Genomic DNA, 14167 nt, shown 5'->3' on the forward strand with positions numbered 1-14167 from the left:
TATTGGTGTAAGTGTAAGTTTTCTGTTTAATTTAATGAAATTTAAGACGACTGTGTCGTTAGTGATTACTAATTGCAGATTAGTACGAAATTATACTGTTTCATAAAATTAATAAAAAAAAATAAATAAAAGTTTGTTGGTTTTTAAATAGTAGCAAAATTAATTGTTTTTCAGAAACCAACTGCAAAAATAGTTCTTATGCAATGTGATATTTGAGCCCTGACTTCTGTAGTTGCTAAGCGTTTTATATCTGAAGTAAAAGCCAGAAGCTAATCACTTAGTTTTGCTGTCACCCGCGAACAACAGTCGAGATATATATCTCCTACTTCAGTCAATAAAACTTAATTAAATTAACAGCCAATAAATAATCATAATTGAATTAATCAAAATTGTATTTGTACCTAAATATCACGAGTGTTAAGTATCTGCGAGTGCGAGTACGAGTACGTTTATTTAAGTATCTGGCGCTGTTAATTTCAGTATAAAATAATAATAACAACCACGCAAGTACATTATAAATCTCCGCACTTCTTTCTTATTGTGATAAGATAAGAGCGCTTTTGATAGTCCTTTTTTGTGGGTTTTATAATAATTTGATTGCTGATAAAATATCGTACTTAATTCAATTGTCTATCAAGACATTGCAATTATCTTTAAACATTTCATTCATTTTGAATGCTTTTATTACTAATTTGAAATGCAATTATTTTTTTCATAACAAAAGTGCAAGCTTAACTCCTTATTTTATGAATCAAATCATGTTTAGCATCAGATGCCAACATTATTTAATTTTTGTTAAATTTAGAAACTACCTTTAGAAACTAAGGCTCACTCAGTTTATTGGATGATAATTTGTAAAACAAACTTCACCTTTATGTTATAGTATAGGACACTTCTTAACATTGTCCACATAGAAAACGAAGAGATTTTCTATCTTAATATTTTATTAAAAATGAAAGAATTTGGTCAGTCGATTTTTATGGAGAATTAATTTCATTTTACACACTTTAATTTTTTTTGACTTTTGTCTTTTTTTTCACTGATGGTGTGGTTTTTGTTTATATGTGAATGAACCTATTGTTTATAAAATTTACTAAGAAGTATAATATACTGCTGCTATATTTTGATCTAAAATAAGTCCACTGTTTCGGTTCGAATGTCTGAAGAGCTTCACTAAAATTATTCGGATTTAGCAGTTTTGATGGATTTAACATTGCTCATGCTTGTGTAGTGAACCATCTCTTAAAATTCCCTTACAATGACACAATTCAATTAATATTTCTCGTCATTACTTGTCTTTAATGATACTAATCTGATGTCTCTACGGATCGGATATATGATCTCGGTCTATGCCTGATCTCGGTCAGTTAAATCTACCTACAATATTTAATAACTAATTTATAATACGCAATATATTGCACTTATTGCCAACTTAAACTGCAAATTGAATAATATTTATTCACCTTATCGATTTAATTTTATTAAATGTATTACCCAGTACTGCTTTTCTCACGGTCTTAATATATGTTGTAAAATTTAAAAAAGAAATATAAAATATGTTTCAACGCTATTTGAGTTAACACACTACTTGGCACGGTGTTTCATCCTAACAATATCCAAAATACTCGATTCAAATCCCTTGGGTGAACTGTCTTAAATATAGATATCAGAATTTTGTCAGATTGCTTTTTTTCGCAACTTTATTAACTGCGGCCACAAAAGTTATTGCATTTTTCAATTTAAACGTTAATTTTGAGTTTTAACATGAAAACTAATTACACCTCGTCATGCCACATTCTGCGCATTCGATCTGCACTTACATGCATATTACGTGTGCGCTCAGAACGTACTTTCTGCTCCAGTTTGCATTTCAAATAGGCATTAAAATGATTGACGTGCTAACTGGCAACGGAGTACTGCGTAGTTCTCATTCTCGAAATTTAGTTATAATTTTCTACCTATTAAAATCACATTAAAAATCGACAAAACTTGAAACTTGCAATCGTGTCGAAGAATTGACTCACTACAGTTGGGTCCTCATTTCAACATTTCAGAACTTTTAAAAATTCTATTGTTTCAAACGATCTCTTCAGCGTTTTATACCGTAATTCGTTTTCTCAATTTGAGATCAAATAGACATATTTAAAATAAATAAATCCTATTTAGTTTTGTTGTAAAAAGACATAACATATTAATAATAAATAGAGTTATAATAACGAGTCTTCCCTCCTACTTGTTGTACTGATTTCGATCACAAGCTTTGTATTACTATTTTTTTTGTTTTCATGGGTGCATTTATGCGAAAGTATGACTGTGAGTAAATATTCATTTCGCTAAGAAGCAAATAAAATCACTGATGTTATTCCTATTTTCAATGTTTAAATGCTTTTTTCCCACTTGTTTCAATGATTTTTATCTTACTTAGGCGGTTACAGACAAATCCAAAGCATTTGATTTAATTTATAAGCTTGTAGAATGATCGAATGATCTTGTTATATGTTTCACTATTGTGTATGTCTTACTATTCACTATGTAATATGTAAACTAGGAGGTAATGAAGTTCCTATAGATGACATTTCACTTTTCAGTATGCATTGGGTGGCACTTCCGGTAATGTAAACATGGGTCTGCAATTGGAGTTTTTAATTTATTAAATATTTAATGTTTATGTTAAGAAATAAGAACACATCAACATAAACAGCCACATTACAACAGAAAATTTATTGTCATGTATTAAGTTATATGCCAAAAATAAGTGAATTCAAGTGAAATGAAGTGAATTCTTGGACTATTTCTGAAGCTAGTTTGAAAACTGTCCATAATCAGTAGTTAATGAAAACAATTATTGATTGAATGGTATATTAATAAATTTTGAATTACAAGTATCAAATTTATTTACAAACAGATTTCTTGTAATAAACCATCAAATTTCTAGTTAAAATTATGTATTATATTATATATAGGAAATGAAATGAAATGATTGTTATGGTGTGTTTTGCTTTTTATGTACATTCTGCACATACAACACTATTACTATCAGGGATCGAAAATAACAGTTATTTCAAAATTTTTTACGAAAAAAAGCAGTAACAAAAAGTTAAGTATATACTTAAACGCATATTTAAATATATAGTTGTCATTATAACAACTTTTATCCTTACTATTATGCATGCTATTTATATATTAGCATTTTAAAATAAAACTCAAAAAATAATAATTAAATTTGCTTTACATCATATTCCTCAAAAATAATTATTTTATGTGCCTTTTATTTTTTCGCGCAAACGTAACTCTTCATATTCTGCTTCTTATTTTGAGACGCATTAATAACTGTTACTTTTGCGTTATAAAAATAAAAATCATGAATAACTGGCAATTTCTGCCGAATATTTTTAAAACGAAAATATAAAAGGCACATCAAATAATTATTTTTGAGGAATATTTTGAGTTTAATATTTTAAAATGCGAATGATAATAGTTAAAAGGTGATTTTTATTTTATTTTATGATAACTGGTACGATCCCTGGTCTTTAACAAATAGTGTTCAGATCCCAAAGTCTATAGCTATTCCTAATTAGCCTATAGCATAATGATTAATGACTAATGACATTTCATTTAAGTCAACAGATCCAACTTTTTTCCGTTTTTTATTTTATTTTTTTGGTTTTTATATTTTTCCGTTCATCTTTTTTTGGGTACTTACATTTGGTTTAAGATTGACACTAATATGTGTCTGGCTACGTATTGCGCTTGTGCGTGTATCGTGTAGCGTGTAGCGTGTAGCGTGTCTTCAATCTTTTCTGTGTTTGTTCCAAGCAACAAAATGTTAGAGTAGTGGTGCTGCTGGTGGTGGTTCTTGACTTCCAAACCCGTGGTAAACATGGTTGTATTGTCTGTTGGTGGTTACAGTAGTGCTGCGAAGCCACCCCAATGCAATTTTTTTATGACTGCAAAATGTTTGTTTTGCTGTGATTTATTATTTCATATCCATATCGAATGTGAAATGTTTTTATTTTTTGTTTTCCTATGTGTAACACCGAGCACAACTGTGATTGATTCTCTATGTCACTCCATGTCGCTTTAAAAGCAAAGCTTTGTGCTCCTAATTTGAGGTTGCGTTGGACATTTTGCCGATATACTCGCAGTGACTTTGCATGTGTATTTTTATCGATATAATATCGTTTTTCTGCTCTGCTAAGTAAAGATGACCACAACCAAACTCTTTGCCTTTGGCTTTGTCAATCGCAGATACAGACAAAAGCTTACGCGTCTTCCCGCACTACGTAAAAAATTGTTGTGACATTACTTCACTATATCCTCAAATCCTCATGCTACCGTTGAAGCGACTGACTTACATATGTGTGAGTGCAAAACTTCTCTTTCAAAACGGAACGAAACATTTGCAGATTCAGACAGTTGTGCTCTCCTCTCTCCTCTCTCCCCTGTGCCTCTTTAAATTGCTTGTAATTACAGCGGTTTACACACCCAACAAAGCATACGCATGGCATTCGCTCAGCTCACTTAGCGATACTCTCAATGCAGACTACGCTCAGTTCGTTCCGCAAAGCTAACGTTGCTTGGTGGACTTGATTTCAGGACGCACAGTTTAGTTCCTTTTAAATTTCCGATTGTGTTCGTTTGTTGTCGGCAGCAACGCGTTCATTTGCAAGCACAAAAATTTCAAATTTCTGTTTGAAAGAAAAAGATTGAAAAAAGTTTCAGCAAGACACGGGCAAAGCACTGAGCATACAGCAAAGTATAGTTTTGGGCGCGGCGACCTTTCGAAAATATTCAAAAAACGGATACGGAATCAAACGTTTTCAAATTTTTCACATCAAAAGTTTCGATAAAGCAATTCTATTGAAATTTTGTTCTTTTCTAATTAGAAAAATTAGTTAAAAAAGTGTTTGAGCACAGCAATTCGAACGAAAAATCAATCAGTTTTGCTACATTTTTACTAGCAATAAACAAATTTTATACTTAAGAAGTTTAAAATCAAAGGATAAAAAATCTGAAACGCAACGCACAAATCAAACGAAGTTAAACGTTGTGACTAAAAATAAATTTTAAGAAAATCTTAAAGATATTTTAACACAAAGTTAAAAACTAAAAATAAAAAATAAAAAGTAAAAGAAATCAAACGTCCCTGATACAACCAACGAAAAACATCAAAACATCAAATCATCAAAACAAGTGTATTCTTCATGCTTTTTCATAAAATTTTTTACAATTAAATATATACAAATATATATAATTAGTAATATTCTTCAATAGAAAGAAGAAGCCAACAAATAAAATAGTTAAATAAAATTAATTATAGTAATATAATAAGAAAACCCACCACCACATTCACCACCAAAACCCCTCAGCTGCGAAAAAGGCACACGCCGCACTCGCCGCACAACAGCAAACGTGAAACGTGTGCTAAATAAAAGAGTTTAAGTTCCACGCCCCTGGTTATGTTGGACTCGGTGAGCTGCTTTGGAGGCTGTCACCTTGCTCTTTAATGCTTAACATAATTCACCACAACATCACTTCACAAAGGCAAATCTCAACACCAAACATATTGAAATTCACCAATTTGCAAAATTTTTATACTTAAATTTAGAAATTTTTTTGAGATTTTTGAGATTTTTAAGATTTCTGAGATTTTTAAGATATTTGAGATAGCGAAATAAAAGCAATAGAAAATCGTGAAAGCAACAACTCAACAACTCAACTCATTAAAAGATTGTATTAATATAAATTAATTTAAATACATATAATTAAATTATTTAATATAAAAACTTTATGTGAAACAGCCGAAGTCGCTTTAAGTGTGATTTAATATTAAATATAAAACCAAAAATATACCTTATAAATCTACTTTAGCATTCTACTTATACATAAACGCATACAAAATAGTATTACGCACAAATCATATATAGAAATAATAACGAGCGAGTATATGCGATAGTAGGACTATATATACTTTATACCGATATTTAATACGCAAGAACTAAACTCGACGAAGACGAAATTTATAATAAAAAAAAAAATATAAACGTAAAAGCAAAGATAAGGATATCCTTTTGTGATTTAATTTTACCTGTAAATTACGATTACGATTACGATAACGTTTACATATTTTTACCTTTAAAAACTGCATACTAAAGTATAAACTCACAGACTTGAACTTAAACATTTACATTTTTATAAATTTAATATAATTAAATATAAAAAGTTTAAACTTTGTGACCAAATCGCCAAATTTTTTCATAAGAAAAAACTCAAATTAAAATCTTTTTTACTACAAATTTTTACTCAATTTAATAACTGAAACTACTAATAAAATGGGTGGTTGTGCATCCAAGGATAAGAAGGATAAAGTCGTAGACGGTGATGCCGCCGCTGCTGCTGACGGCACTGCAGCAACTAACACAGAGGCGGGTGCGAATGCAGCTAACGGTGATGCTGGTGCTGCTGGTAACAGCGAAGGGTGTGTATAAGCTCAAGAAAACAGAACCCACTGAGCCTTTTCAGCATTACTTCCTTCCAAATTTCTAAGTTTAAGTTCTTGTGTCATCACAGTAACGTACTTCAGGAACCAAACAACAATGTTAAATTGAAACAATTGATAAATAGAATCCAAAAATTAGAAAACTAAAAATTAAAAAGAAAACGGCAATTCCACATATTCAGAGTTAGAGGTCCTAGTGTAGTAGTAAAAGGTGAAGTCAGGTTTTTGTTACTTGGTACAGGGTAGGGCTAACAAAGTAGGGTAGGACAGTAAAAATAATACACAAACAGGCGCACTCACTCTGGTCGTACTTATGTATACCGTCACTCTCTATGCTGATTTCCTCTGTATCCGGTTCATGTGCAGAACATGGATTACTTACATTTTGCAGACAAAGCACAAAAAATATATTTTATATGTACGCGCGGTAAACGAAATTGAACATTCAAGCTAATTCCTCCTCTATAATTACGAAGCTTTTTCATGTTACTCATAACTTTGGGAAATGTCTTACATCAGTTATTTTAATCAGTGCTCAAGTTTTGTACTGTTTTCGTCTTTTATTATCAGCATAATCGATTGCATGCCATCGACTCGTAAAAGGCTTCCACATGGGTCAACCGTCCAGCAGCCTAGGTTGCTACAATTTGTTATTTTCTTAATTACCTTGTCGTGTCATGTCATGCCATGCCTTAAACTTGTCTATCACAGCCGGCAAAAGCAACAGTCCTGTTTGAATTCACTTGTCCTCAAATAAGCTTTTGAAAAAGTTTGTTTAATTTGCTATTGCTTACTGACTATTTTTTCTTTCTGAAGAAGGTCCGCATTAATTTTTATTTTATTTTTTTCTCGTACCGCGCTTAAAAGAAATGTTCACTCGTGAAAAATACTAAAAGTGACTCTCTTGGAATCGCTCTACAATTCAGCTCCATTTGCCGCCTCTCTGCTGTAGACTACTCTATACCATAGATGTAATGCACGGTCAAATATTTCATTCTCCTCCCCTGCACTTTTGCACGTTAAGCAAATGTACAAAATCAGTTGTAGCCGGCAAAAATGGGTAGGTCAAATAGTCAAATGGTAGCAATTATTGTAGTTCCGTGTTGAACTGACGAGTTCATTGGTTTCAAAAGATGAACATATCAAATTGATAGAATTTGAGAAAAGGGGATTCATTAATATATAAATATAATTAAATATGTCTAGCTTAACTGTTTTTAGTTTTCATTTCACGGTTTGCAGCATTTTTATTATGCCTCAAACACCAAACAAAAACTCCTATGTACCGCGTCATTAGCACTCACATCTAAAACAAATCATTACAATTTTTATATTCCGGGTGTACTTCCCGGATCGATTCGTCTCCAACGATATATACCATGCACCACTCCTGTTGCAGTTTCAGCGTTCGGAAGAACGGTACTCCGCCACGTGTTACATCAACATGCCTGCTATTGTTCACTCAAAGCTTAAGATTGCAAATCTTACATATTTATCATTATACATACATACATGTATAATAAATTGTCCTTAATTGCTTCAATGCCACCCCCATAAGCAATAGGTTGGCTGGCCTCAAATGCAATATATATTCTTCATTTCATTGTAGTAGTACTGCAACACTCAGTTTTTGTATCTTTGCATGGCTTTAGTGTGTGTGTTTGTGTGTGTGTATATATGTGTTTCCCCGCTTTTATTGCGCATAACTATTTCGGGAAAATCTTCGTGCGAATTTTACTCTACTCATGTTACTGCATACTCCCTAACAGCTTGTCTGACTGCTTCCACGTCTGTCTGTCTGTTTGCTGCCTGTCTGTATTTTCAGCAATTATTTATTTATGTCTGTACATTGGAGGACATGGTGTCAAAATGCAACGAGACAGTTTATTTTACATGCTGCATGTTACCAATCAGTCGTCTCTTCACCTTTTCCAAGTGCGGTCGGGCCTTTTTCGTTGATATATAAGGTCTGTTACTCGAATAGACAGAATCATAAATGGCCACTCAGAACAATAAAAAAGCACTTAAATCCAACTTAACAGAAATTTCATCATACCCAGTATAGCCAGTATAGCCAGTATATTGCATTGTTCTATAATTCTTTTTTATTAACATTTTAATTTGAAATATTTATCTTTGTATCAGATTTCAAAAAAATAAATAAATAAATAAATAAACAAATAAAAAATTGAATTGAATTTAAAAAACGCGCGTTCTCAATTTGTCAGCAAAAAATGTTATTCATACTAAAATCCTTGCGACTTGCAACGAAAAATCATAAAAAGTATTCATATTTATGGGAAACGTCCATACGGCTGACTCTGGTTCGATTAAAAAAAACTTGCGAGTAAATAAAGCCATCACATCTGTGGATGCTTTGTGTATATTCATAATTTCGCTTCATTTTTTTAACAATACGTTTTTTTATAATTATAAAAATTTACAATTATATTTTTTTTATTTTTTTACAGAAATCAAGACACCATGGTTGATGCTGCTGTTCTTACTAAGTTGGAAGAGGGTTTTGCCAAATTGGCTGCCTCTGACTCCAAGTCTTTGTTGAAGAAGTACTTGACCAAGGAAGTTTTCGACAACTTGAAGAATAAGAAGACTCCAACTTTCGGCTCAACCTTGTTGGATTGTATCCAATCTGGTTTAGAAAATCACGACTCTGGTGTTGGTATCTATGCTCCCGATGCTGAAGCTTACACCGTATTCGCTGATTTGTTCGATCCAATCATTGAAGACTACCATGGTGGTTTCAAGAAGACCGATAAGCATCCACCAAAGAACTTTGGTGATGTCAATTGCTTCGGCAACTTGGATCCCAACAATGAATTTGTCATCTCAACACGTGTTCGTTGTGGTCGCTCCATGCAAGGTTATCCATTCAACCCATGCTTGACTGAAGCCCAATACAAAGAGATGGAAGAAAAAGTCTCTTCTACTTTGTCTGGTTTGGAAGGTGAATTGAAGGGTAAATTCTATCCATTGACTGGCATGGAGAAAGCCGTTCAACAGCAATTAATCGATGATCACTTCTTGTTCAAGGAAGGTGATCGTTTCTTGCAAGCTGCCAACGCCTGCCGTTACTGGCCCTCCGGTCGTGGTATCTACCACAATGACAACAAGACTTTCTTAGTCTGGTGCAATGAAGAAGATCACTTACGTATCATTTCCATGCAAATGGGCGGTGATTTGGGTGAAGTTTTCAGACGTCTAACCTGCGCTGTCAATGAAATTGAGAAGCGTGTTCCATTCAGTCATGACGATCGTTTGGGCTTCTTGACCTTCTGCCCAACCAACTTGGGTACCACCATCCGTGCCTCCGTGCACATCAAGGTGCCAAAACTCGCTGCCAACAAGGCTAAATTGGAAGAAGTCGCTGGCAAATACAACTTGCAAGTTCGCGGCACCCGAGGTGAACACACTGAAGCTGAAGGTGGTGTCTATGATATTTCAAACAAACGTCGTATGGGTCTGACCGAATTCGATGCTGTTAAGGAAATGTACGATGGCATCACCGAATTGATTAAGCTTGAGAAAAGCATGTAAATCGCTCACAAACATGTAGAGCTTTAAACAGCGGCATTAACAACAGCTGCTATTACCTTTTAGGCGTTTATTTATTTTTTTTTAATTAAGATAACAATGATTGGCATTGCGGCGGCAGGCATGATTCTCTGCATTTCAAAGACTAACTACTTTGTTTAGTTTAAGGGGAGTTATTTTTGCGGGAGTGCGTTCATGACCAATCGTTCTTCATGTCGTTGTAAGGAAAATACGAAACTACGCCTTCCTCGTATACTGAATATCACCATCATTTCTACTACAACAACAGCAACAACCACCAACAAAAAAAATTAAAAACTATTTAATAACAATTTATTAAACTTTAAATTAAATATAAAATATTAAGAAGGAGAAACTTATTCAAATACCAATTTAAATGTGAAACATCCTGACATTTATGTAAAAGAAAAAACTAAGAAAAACCATTTAAAAAACACAAATATTTTTAATTTAAGTCTTAAGTTTACAAAAGAATTAATTATTAAAAATAAAACATAAAAAAAATATAAAAAATAAAAATAAAATAAAAAAACAAAACAAATTTAAAGTGAGTTCATTTCTTTTCTTTCATTTTAATTTGATTATTTAAATAATTTTGATTATTTCGGCAAAAAGATACCAAAATTTTGATTTAGTTGATGTCTGAAGGATTCTCAACCATACTTGGTGCAGAGAATTATTTTTCAAATACAAAATGTGTAACGATGATAATAGTAGGAAATTATATATATATGATATGATATTGAGAAAAGATTAAAAAAGTCCATAAAGAATGTAAGTAATCCTGCTTGCAGTAAGTTTACTAGACGAATCGATAGAATTAACATAGACTCTAAAAATACTAAAGACTTGCCATATAGACATATAGGCTATATATTTAATTCTACTATTTAACAAAAAAAAAGGGAGACTGTTACCAAATTTCATCATGATGTTTATTTCAGTGGACTGATATATAATTAGCTGAGAGACAATTATTTAAATAAATATCGGAGTTATTGCTATCTTAAAAAGGTGGACAAAAACTGCTCACACAATTTAACGTCAACTGCTAAATAATTATAGTAAGAAGCAGATACTACTATTTGCTGTTTAAAAGCTCCAACAATAAACTTCAAAAAACCCCGGTCCAGTTATCTAGATGAGTCCTACGATTGTTAGGAAACTATCACTATCTGGCTTTAATTAAAAAAAATGGAGTATAACGTACTAAATGAAGGAATATTGCTAAATTTATCATTAGCTCTAATAATTTTTCTACGGTAGTTTCGAAAATATTCCAGCGATGACACAATAGGTTCAAAAGTTCACGGAGAACCATTTCTCCGTACTTACATTAATGTTATAAATATATGGTACATATGTGGGAGAAATGGTTCTCCGTCAACTTTTCATAATTTAAGTACATTATAAAATGGAGTAGCAAATAAATTAAAAAAAAACTGTATAGTCAGTATAAAAATATGATTTTATGGCGAATAATCGAATCCCCAATTTATTTAGCCATTGTAGATAGTGCGTAGCGCAACGGTATTCAAAATATTCAACGACGGCTGAGTTCAGCTCTTTATTTATACCGAATTTTTAGTCTTCGATCGGAACTTTTAAATCTGAAAACTAAAAATAGTCACAAAAGGACGAAGCTGGTGAATCAAGAAGATGTTCGATATTCTAAAAGGTTTTTTATGAATTTTAGCTTAGTAATGGCACCCCATCCTTAGTGCAACATCTACCAGTTTATTTTTATGAAAAAAAGTGTTTATTATTGTTAAATGCTTAAACTAATGTTTTAAACTTTTAAAAATGTGATAATATTAAATGTAAAATATAATATTTCAAATAAAATTTGAAAATAAATTTCCTTTGGAAGAAGCGTTTTCCACTTTGTTAAAATTTATTTTTATATCGATTTAAATATCGTTTTTACTGCAACATATAAGTTATTGTTGTGTTATTAGTTGTATTATAGTTCCTAAATTATTTTCAAAGATAATAGGATTATTATAAGCACAGACAAATAATATACAGATTGCGAGTGCAGAACAAAAAAAATGGACCCCTTTGATTTTATGGTAGCCAGCTCGAGTAGCCAGCTAAAAGCACAATCAGCTTTAAATTGTAGAACAATTAAGACAAACGGAAGCTGTGTATAACACAATGATCTTAAGTGTTCGAAACACACGAAAAAGCTGTTGAATGTGCATATGAGAAGGTGTGTGATATAGTATAGAAATTGTTGCTATATTTTCTATTCAAATTGCTAGTTTGTGTGTATTTCATATTGCTTGTGTGATTTATATGTTGACAATTTTCTGTTTTGCGAACTTATGCTTCGACAGTTTTGCTGCATCAAGACGAAAGGGCAATCAGTGAAGTACAATTTTGTTTGTATATATTTTTCTATATTTTGTTTCTATATTTACAAAATTTTGTTTCTTTTATGTTAAGAGGAAATAGAGAGGTAAGAGCGTTCAATAGTAGTTAAACAGGAAGATGCATTGTTTAGTGTTGAATGGACACACAAATTCAAAGAAATAGTTTTTGCTTTTTGTATACATTTTTTCTAAAATATATAATTGACTTTCTGTGCATGCAATGCTTAACTTTTTCCAAATTATTATAAATTTGATTTTTGATTAAATTTTATACTAATTTATACAAATATATGTGGCATGAAATCAAAGGCAGTAGTTTTTTTGTTCTGCGCTCGCAATCTGTGTATTATTTGTTTGTGTTATAAGTTAATTATCTTTAAAGATCTCAAATAATTCTAATTATCACACCATTTCATTTTACGGTATATAGTATTACGGAAATACCGTACAACTTTACGATCTACGATGAGACTTTCGATATATGTGGACTGTATGGTTGAAAATCGACTTTAACGCAAAAAAGGTTCTTGTCCTGACTAACTTACAGAACGTATACTTGTTTTTGTATTATTTTATTTGTAAGTATTGTACATATCTAAAAAATTAAAAAAAAAGAACCAGACGGATTTGGCTTTCCTTCTACTTTCGTTTATTGATATGGGGGTTGCATTCGCTGAATGCAGCTCCAATCTTCCACATCCATTCCTTAGAGATGATTTAGTGGGTTCCAGTCTCACACGGTGGCTTTCGATGCTTTCACTTACTGCAAAAAAAAAAAACCAGAAGGATTTTTTTGGTTGAATTGTTGGTTGTGAATTATCCGTCTTCGAAGTAATAAAAATAAAAGCAATTTTCTCAAGTCGTGATTGAAACAGATAAGGAGGTGAATGCCAAGAGGTTCCTCTCAAAATAACCAAAACAAAGCAAATTGTTTTTGTTTTAGGTTTTTAGGTTTTTTTTAGAAAAAACCGAGTGATGACTGACTTCTTGGATTTGATATTACTCTAAATGTGTTTCGTTTTTAGTAATGTGTTTTTCTGATACTGCGTCAAACTCCGCTCCTTACTCTAAAGACTGAATACATCAAACTACATCATACATACATCATACATCAAACAATAAAACTATACAGTAGTTCCCTCTGTAGTTTTTGCAGAAAAGTGTGATTCTTTTATGAATGTAATACAGCATTCCAAATTAAATCCAAATCATATTCAACATTATAAAAGTTCAACATTATAAAAGCTGAGATCAAACGTGTTTAAGGAAAAAAAATTGAGTTTTTGCGAAGGTTAATCATTATTGATAGAAAATAGATCTAACCTACTACTTCGGACAACAGTGGGTTAAAAAAGATAAAGTAGCTTCTCAGAAATCGGGTAGACCAAGGCTACTGCTTTTCGGGACGTTAAGAGCATGTTGGTAATTAATTACATTGAAAAAGGTCGCAAAATAATACTAACATATTTTACAATACTGAATGAATACAATAATTGACCACCGCCTTTACTTACCACATCTGACGTTTAGTGATAATTTTTCTTTTTAAACTTGAAAGTTTTGCTTAGGAGCTAAAACTGTCTCAAAGGTGCAAAGGTGACAGCGCTTGCATATAGATACTTAGTAGATTCTGACGCCACACACTATTAAGAGAGATAAAAGAATCAAAAGGAAATCACGATAAAAAGAACTGCAATAAATTAAAAAATGTTTGTAGGTT

General features: G+C 31.9%; 1 protein-coding gene across 3 annotated transcripts in view; it reads left to right on the forward strand.

The window, feature by feature from the left end:
- LOC119667879 (arginine kinase) overlaps positions 1-10362 on the forward strand; it is a 31544-nt gene extending 21182 nt beyond the window's left edge. For 2 of the 3 annotated variants that reach the window (XM_038077217.1, XM_038077219.1), the window contains exon 2: positions 8971-10362. In XM_038077217.1, the coding sequence (XP_037933145.1) occupies positions 8971-10054 (1084 nt within the window). In that variant the 3' untranslated portion in view covers positions 10055-10362. Of the gene's footprint in view, positions 1-6302; positions 6479-8970 lie in introns of those variants that run through there. The other variant, XM_038077218.1, reaches the window with a different exon arrangement.
- The last annotated feature ends 3805 nt before the right edge of the window (positions 10363-14167 follow it).

The sequence above is a fragment of the Teleopsis dalmanni genome, chromosome 1 (assembly GCF_002237135.1).
Source record: "Teleopsis dalmanni isolate 2A chromosome 1, ASM223713v2, whole genome shotgun sequence".
In the NCBI taxonomy this organism is placed as follows: Eukaryota; Metazoa; Arthropoda; class Insecta; order Diptera; family Diopsidae; genus Teleopsis; species Teleopsis dalmanni.